The following is an 8636-nucleotide window of genomic DNA, read 5'->3' on the forward strand; positions in this document are numbered from 1 at the left end:
TCATGTGAAACTGGTCAGTCGGGTACGTGGAAATGCTCGGACCATTTCACACGACCCCTGACCTTTACTGCCCGACTCTTTCACGAGACGCCGAGTCCTGGATGCTGTAAGCATGGATGTCCACATGCACAAGAGCCGGGCGCCTCACTACGGTAGTGTGTTTACATGAAGCTGAAGCACTGATGAAGCACAAAAACATAACAAAAAAAACGCAACAAACCAAGAACACTGATTTAGAATTAGAAGAACGTTACAAATGAAGTGCATTTTTCCACGAAGGAACACATTCACAAACACTGATTCACGCTGAAGTCACACAAGCAGAGGAACCAGTTCCTTCATCTCTACAGCATGACAGCACGCTCATTGTGTTCGGGAGGACAGGTGTGGTGTGTGTTCGAGAGCATCCCTCACCGCGTCTCACAGGAACGGGATTCTGTAGCGAAGACAAGAATGCAGTCGGGCAGCATTCGAAACATGACGCCATCCACACGAAACCAGCCGGTTCTGAATGATGATTATTACCACTCACACTTACCACTGCTGATTAGGACAAGCCCAAAGTATGTGCGTTTGACGACAGTGATTCATGTTCATACTATTACAGTTAAACCTGACATTTTTCCGGCGAAGGTGGACGATAAAACGGGTGCAAACATCCACCGATTTTAATAAGGAGCCCGAGTCGTGTTTAGAGACCAGATTACTAAAACCACATTGCAATCAGGGTTATTATAGTTATAAAAATAAACAAAACCTGTAGAAAACCTGTCACTTGAAATAAAAAAAAAATACATTTTAAAATATTAAAACATTATTAGAACATTAAATGATTTAAAAAGAGATACATTTTAACCGAAATAAAATATTAAATCTATTTTTAAAATATAAAAATGTGTTTTATTTCAGATAGCTGCCAAGGTTAATTTCCTTTTAGTTTAAGTTGATGTACTAAAAAAATTAAATCTGAAATAAAAAATAATTATAAAGGCTAACTAAAACAGTTTAACTAATAAACAAAAACGACGTTTTAAAAATGTAACAAATTAAAAAAAAATAATAATAAAAAATGAAATCTTCAGAATATTCATTCTCATGTTTTCTTTCGGAAACAAAGTGCATTATTTTTAAGATTTATCATCTTATAAAGATTAAACAATCCATCTTAAATACACATGCTATTTAGCACAGAATGATCGATTGAATTGTGCATCACAAAGTCGTTTAATGATTATTTAATTTATTCAACTTTTTTTTTTTATCCATTTCCAGTCTTGGCAGACTTTTAGCAAAAAAAAAAAAATAAATAAATAAAAAAAAATTAGTAGGTCATCAGGGAATTATGTGCATAAAAAAAAAGTGCATACTGTGCTACATATATACACAGTGTATAAATGGTAGTAGTAGAATGCATACTGTATTTCTATGGCGTTCTGATGGGTCTCTCTGTCACACACTCTATCATTTCCTCATGACATGACTGTGTTGACTGTAACTTGATAACTGCTTGAACAAAAGACTCCAGAGCTGTGTTTGAGATAAAGGAACGGCACTCAAACCATCAGCTGTTCTCTACGATCCTCGAGCAGAGAAGAAAAGCCGGTTCTGCTTCTGTCTGCTACCTGTTTTCTAAATATCTAATGGCACAGACTAAAATCAGCCCACGAAGGTGATGCAATGTGTGCGCGGACAGCCGGCTTACAGAGAGCTGTTCAGGGTGAAGGGTGTGTTCACGGGGCGATGAACAAGCAGCCCACTGTTCACACACACACACACACACACACACACACACACACCTGAGCGAGAGCGTGAGAGGAGTCTGTGTTCTGCTGTTTGAGGAGGGAGAGGCGTCCACCTCTGAAACACAGCCGACTGATCTCCGGAGGTCATAAAGCACATGCATCGTTTAAATCAACATGTTTATGATTACTGGAAACATATTCAGTTGTGCAGATTAAATATATGCATCACGTCATTAACACACTAGAGATTCCCAAACTGTTTTCTCAGTTGAACCTATCTGAGCTAAATATTAGATTTTAAGGTAATACGTAAAAGTAAAGTGTAGCCGATTTTGGGTTAATATTTAAATAAATCAACAGGTTTATGATTATGGGAAACATATTCAGTCATTCAGATTTTCGTGTAGATTGGAATGTGCAGAGTACAACACCATAAACGAGTTAAACCAGAGATTCGCAAACATCTTTGTCAGCTGAACGACGCATCATTTTGATTTTGTTTTTAGTTTAACAATATGGGTTTATGTAAAGTTTATATTATGATTGAATTATTTGTTTTTCCATCAGCTCATGAACAGTTTGGGGAACACAAAATTAAATTATCCAGCTCAAAATGTATAAATCCAACTCACAGAAATGAACTCACCTTTACGAAGGGATGCACGATTTTTTTTTTTTTCCCTTTGTGATTTAATAATTGTGATTTCTGTTTTATTTGGATGAATTGTGCAGCTGTAATGGACGGTTACTACACTCACAGAATACTTTCAGTTTTATAGTATCTATTTTCAGTTAGTAATTTACTTTACTGTATTTGTGTTAGCATTTCTAATATTCATTTAGTTATTCATTTAATATTTATACATTTTTATTATATATTATTTTAGTTCTCAAGTTCATATTTTTGCAGGAATAGTGATACACTGCCATTCAAAGGTTTTGTAGAAGTAAGATTCAAAAAAGAAATATAGCCTAATTTTATTCAGGAAAGACGCATTAAACTGATCAAAAAATGGTGGAAAAGACATTTATAATGTTTCAGAAGATTTCTATTTCAAATAAATGCTGTTCTTTTGAGCCTTCTATTCATCTGTGAATCCTGAAAAATAAAATGCATCACAGTTTACACAAAAATATTCAGCAGCTCAACTGTGTTCAACATTGATGATAATCAGAAATGTTTCTTGAGCAGCAAATCATCATATTAGAATGATTTCTGAAGATCATGTCACACTGAAGACTGGAGTAATGATGCTGAAAATACAGCTGCGCATCACAGAAATAAATAACATTTTAACACATATTCACATAGAAAACAGCTCTTTAAAATCACAATAATATTTCACTATTTTTACTGCATTTTCGATCAAATAAATGCAGCCTTGGTGAGCAGAAGAGACTTCTTTCAAAAACGTGAAAAAACAGTGTACATTACTTGAGACTTGTGTGTTTTTCTAGGATGATGATCTGCAGTTCCTCAGTCTGGAGGAGCGGGAGTGTATTTTGTTCTTTGAGGAGACCATCGGCTCCCTGGAGGAGGACGAGAGGCTTGCGGTGGAGCGTCCGGCCTCATACGCTACACCTCGACATCCCAGCCCTGTAGATCATGACATCATTGACCTGGTGCACCCTACACCCGATCGCGGCAAACAGAGGGACACGCTGCCCGTCATGCCAGGTACCCGAAAAAACAACACCTCAATATAAACCACAGAAAACATCACAATTCTGCTTTTAATCATCATAAAACCTCATCCTGAACATGCAAAAAGCTGTGCTTTGAAACGCTAGTAATGCCACAGCACACACCATATAGTGATTCTATTTTTAAAACAAAATGCATTTTGCAAAGACAAAAGTTCTATAATAAAGCATTATTGTCACATGACTTCAGGTGCATGCTGTATTCAGCAGACGTCATCTTAAAAATGTAAACTATCCAAACATGCATTTACAAGTTTGCCGATTTCTTACCATAGACTAAATGCACTAAATGCAGTAAAGTAGTTTAGTAGATGTAGTAGGTTTTCAGGGAAATGTATGTGTATAATTTGCATACTGTGACAGTATGTGTGTTATACATATACACTGTAAACACAGCATGAGTAGGATGTTAGTAGGCTATTGCAAACATAACCAAAGTATACAAGAACATGTCTAATTATGTGTGTCTGTATATATATAAGTGCTGTCAAACCATTAATCACACACAAAATAAGTTTGTTTACATATGCTGTATGTGTGTGTCTTTATATAAACATATATATACAGTATACAGTACACACACATTATGTGAACAGAAACTTATTTTGGATACGATTAATTGTATGACAGCACATATACATATATATTTAGTTCAGTTTTATTTATAGGTAGAAATTAAGTTTGGTTAACATTTCTAATGTTCATTTATAAGTTTTTCATCTAATATTTTAATCTATAATTTAATTCCAAATTCAATTAACAAAAATGTTTTTAATAGTTTTACTTTCAGTTAATAACAAACCTGAAACTTGAATGCGAGGTTTTCTGTTTGGCACGGCTTAGACGTTTTACTTCTCTCTCTACAGGGTTGTTGCAATCAGCTGATGATGAAATACAAAGTATTTATATTAATATTAATGAAAGTTAATGAAAATGAAAATTATTATTTATGAATCATGACACAATAATGAAAACTCTTCTATGCTGAATTCACACACACACACACACACACACACACACACACACACACACACGTTCATATTCACACTTAGTGAATGAGACCCAATGTTTTTGCCGCTTAAGCAACTGATACCTTTAAATTAAGTTTCTTAAAAGAAATTTCTTTAGATGCCATATTGTTGTCATCACATATTTGTGACCCTGAACCACAAAACCAGTCATAAGGGTCAATTTTTTGAATTTAAATTGAATTTTTGAACAACTATTTGAAAATCTGGAATCTGAGGGTGCAAATAAAGTAAAATATTGAGAAAATCATCTTTAAAGTTGTCCAAATTAAGTCTTTAAGAATGCATATTACTAATCAAAAATACAGTTTTGATATATTTACGGTAGGAGATTTACAAAATATCTTCATGGAACATGATCTTTACTTAATATCCTAATGATTTTTGGCATAAAAGAAAAAACAATAATTTTGTCTATTGCTACAAATACACCTGTGCTACTTATGACTGCTTTTGTGCTGCAGGGACATATTTATACATTTGACAATTTATTTATACAATTGTAAATGTGTTTGCCTTTTCAGATTTCCAAGAGCTGATTATACCCCCAGAAACCCATTTTGAACGTGACCTGGACGTCCCAGACGGGCCGCAAGAGGAATCTGGACACCAGCCGCCTCCAGGTTCAGTTCGCCCCCCAGTTGTAATCGCCAGCAATATCGCCGAGCACCAGGGCGCCAGCGGCACGTCTGCATCACAGCACAGACTCAGTCTAGAGTCGCCGACGAACCCCTCGACCAAACACGGCCCTTCGACCCACGCCAAACCCGCGCGTCTTCCCGACAGCATCGGCATGTTGCAGAGCAGCCGCGAACACATTCCCCACTCGATCGCCGCCGAGGCCGTCAGCTTTCAGGAGCGCCGGGCGCAGATGCTCGCTAACCTCTCCGGCCCGGCGCACCCTTTGGATGGCGGAGAACCGGCCTGCGTGCGCAACCTTCCCATGCGGAGCATTTCGTTCCGAGACCCGACACCAGACAAGTCTAGGATGGAGGCGCTTTCGAAGCTCGGGCTCGCTCAGAGGAGAGCGCAATCCGTCATGCATTCGTCTCCGAGGGATTCGGGAGCCGTCAAGACCGGCACCACGTTCAACTTCACCAATCCAGCTAACGCTAGCGGCGACGTCCGCACGACAGACACTACAGACCACTGCCAAACCAAATCCAGCCCTGCACCAACTTTCACGAGTGCTGAAGTCACACACAGTGATTTTAACAGCTACGGCGGTAAGAGCATCACAATAAATCGATTAAATATTAATATTTTAAATATTGTTGGTTTTTGTATTAAGGTGTGTTTATTATTTGTTTGTTTAAATTGGTGCAAGTGTATTGACGTGGGACACGCTTTGAGATGCAAGACAAATTTTGGAAGAAATTCCAAACTAAAACTCTGTTGTTGTTTTTTTTAACATGTCCTAGGATCCAATAGGATGGAGGTGCTTTCGAAAGTCGGGCTCGCTCAGAGGAGAGCGCAATCCGTCATGCATTCATCTCCGAGGGATTCGGGGAATGTCAAGACCGGCACCACGTTCAACTTCACCAATCCTGCTAACGCTAGCGGCGACGTCCGCACAACAGACACTACAGACCACTGCCAAACCAAATCCAGCCCTGCAGCGACGTTGACGAGTGCCGAAGTCACACACAGTGATTTTAACAGCTACGGCGGTAAGAGCATCACATTAAACCCGACAACATCCTTCAGGAGCGAGTGCCTCTCATCTTCAGTGCCCAAAACAGAGCCTTCAGAGATTCACATCAACAACTTCGGCGGCAGATCGCGAGTCATGACCCCGTCCCAGCCAAACCATCGCCCCCAAACCAAGACCATCGCCCCAGTGAAAGAGGAGAACTCCAGCTCCAACAGGACTTCAAATGAAGACCCACCCAAGAGGAAAGCGTCGCACTCCGAAGCGCCCGTGAAGCAGCCGCCCGCTCCGGCTCCAAAACCGTCACGCAGCCAAAGTTTGCTGAGTCCCACCGGGTCGCGCCCCGCTCCGCTGTCCCCGGAGTTACGCCGCAAATCTCTGCCGAAGTCGTCCTTCCGCACTCAGGGAGTAACGGTGCAGTTTTCTGGCAGAGGAGCCACAGACGAGGCCAGACGTGATGCACTACGCAAACTAGGACTTCTGAGAAACACGTCTTAAATGTGACCACAAAACCAGTCATGAGGGTCAGTTTTTTTAAATTGAGGTTTATGCATCATCTGAAAGCTGAATAAATAGCTTTGCATTGATGTCTGGTTTGTGAGGAGGACAATATTTGAAAATCTGGAATCTGAGGGAGCAAAAAAATCTAAATATTGAGAAAATCATCTTTAAAGTTGTTCAAATGAATTCTTAGCAATGCATATTACTAATCAAAAATTAAGTTTTGATATATTTATGGTAGAAAATTTACTAAATATCTACACGGAACATGATCTTTACTTAATATCCTAATGATTTTTGGCATAAAAGAAAAATGTATAATTTTGACTCATACAATGTATTGTTGTCTATTGCTACAAATATACCCCAGAGACTTAAGACTGCTTCTGCGCTGCAGGGACACGAATGTTCACTAACACTAACTAATAATGTGTAGACTCTAGTACAGAAACAATTGATAAGCTATCATTTAACCAGTGCTGGGTAGATTAATTCATCTGGAGGTGATCAGATATGCAATACTGAGAAAACACTCCTTAAAAGTGAAATGATGTCTGTAAGTAGTGGATTATTAGGGAGAATTAATAAGTTATGAATATACTACCACCATTTTAATAATAAATAATCACTACTAAAAAAACTAACAAATAATCTAATTAAGAAAAAATAAATGAAAACAATATAAAGTATTTAATTTTTAATACGGATTTAAAGATAATCAGTTACTACCCAGCACTGATTTCAATCAATCGTATATATATATATATATATGCACAAATAATATTGGCATTACCTTGTTTAAGATTTCCTGAAGGTCAGAAGGTCAGAGCAGGATTTATGATCATCTGCTGGACAGCAGTGAGACTTCTTGATTGAGTTTGAAATGCATGTTTGGAGAAATCTTGTTTGGTGTCAGCGGTTTTTTTTTTTTTTTTTTTTTTTTTTTGCTTTTTTGTCTGTTTAGAAGTTATAGATCAAAATAATCACATTTTTAAAGAACCCAAGCATATAGAAGTAATATGAGCATTCATTCTCACAAAGCACAAGAACTGAGCCATTTGGAAGCACAAGCCTGGTCGCAGCCCTCTTTGGCTTTATGGGCACATGGTTCCAGAACTGAGCCAATCACGTGAGTCTTTATTGTCATGTGACTGATGACTCCTCCCCCTGATGCTTCAGAGTCACTGCGGTTATGATTCTAATTCCTTTATTTATGACACATAAAAATCAAAAAAAAAAAAAAAAAAAACAAATAATTATTCTACATTTTTTTTTTTTTTTTTTTTTTTTTTAAGGTTTAATTTTGACTTTATTTTTAGGATTTTTACTGTTTTTTTTCCTCTTTCTTTCAAGTTAGATTTTTAATGTTTTATTTGAACTTTTGGTTAGTTTTTGGATTTTTACTGTTTTATTTTACTGTTTTTTTTTTCTATTTATTTTTACTATGTTTCACTTTACATTTTTACTATCACTTTCATTTAGTTTGCTCTTCCATTTTTACTTTTACTTTTTTTTTTTTTTTACATTCACTTCAACATTTATTTTATTATCTACTACCTTCTACTTTTTCATGTTGTATCTGAAGAACCCAGACTGTACGCAAGAAATACCTCAAGGGTCTTCCTAGAGAACTATCTTACACGTCGTCTCATGTTTATTTCAGCAGGTAGTTTGTATGATGATGTATTTTTATCCTCTGGATGCTGATGCTTGTGGGTTTGGACGGCGGTTGTTAGGTGGAGATCTTTCTCTCCCAGCATGCCGCAGCCTTCAAACACGCAGAAGGTCTTGTAAATGTATGTTTAGTTCCTCCCACACTAAACCACAGCCATCCAAATCTAGATCTGGAACATGTTGTTAGTTAAATGGGACTGAAATCACCACCAATCACATGCTGTTGTTGTTTTTGTTTTACCTGTAGTGTGTTTTTTTCCAGAATGAATGAGCGTGAGTGTTAATGTATGCGTGCGTTTGATTTTTTATTATTTTATTTTTTTTAGCGACTCCGGT

At 37.6% G+C, this 8636-nt stretch overlaps 1 protein-coding gene across 1 annotated transcript; it reads left to right on the plus strand.

Annotated features, from left to right (window-relative positions):
- Positions 1-351: 351 nt before the first annotated feature.
- On the plus strand, positions 352-6750 carry LOC109074320. The gene is made up of 4 exons (XM_042722604.1): positions 352-504; positions 3201-3420; positions 4999-5700; positions 5896-6750. The coding sequence occupies exons 1-4, from the start codon at positions 352-354 to the stop codon at positions 6621-6623; spliced, it is 1803 nt and encodes a 600-aa protein (XP_042578538.1). The 3' UTR covers positions 6624-6750.
- Positions 6751-8636: the final 1886 nt, after the last annotated feature.

This window comes from Cyprinus carpio, chromosome B4 (assembly GCF_018340385.1).
Source record: "Cyprinus carpio isolate SPL01 chromosome B4, ASM1834038v1, whole genome shotgun sequence".
NCBI classification, from domain to species: Eukaryota; Metazoa; Chordata; class Actinopteri; order Cypriniformes; family Cyprinidae; genus Cyprinus; species Cyprinus carpio.

What these genes read in the sequence shown, in the direction of transcription:
- LOC109074320 (XM_042722604.1), top strand. Translation starts at nt 352, where the DNA reads ATGACAGCACGCTCATTGTGTTCGGGAGGACAGGTGTGGTGTGTGTTC. An exon ending in CACGCTGCCCGTCATGCCAG is followed by an intron (nt 3,421 to 4,998) that starts GTACCCGAAAAA and finishes TTGCCTTTTCAG; the next exon opens with ATTTCCAAGAGCTGATTATA. An exon ending in TGATTTTAACAGCTACGGCG is followed by an intron (nt 5,701 to 5,895) that starts GTAAGAGCATCA and finishes AACATGTCCTAG; the next exon opens with GATCCAATAGGATGGAGGTG.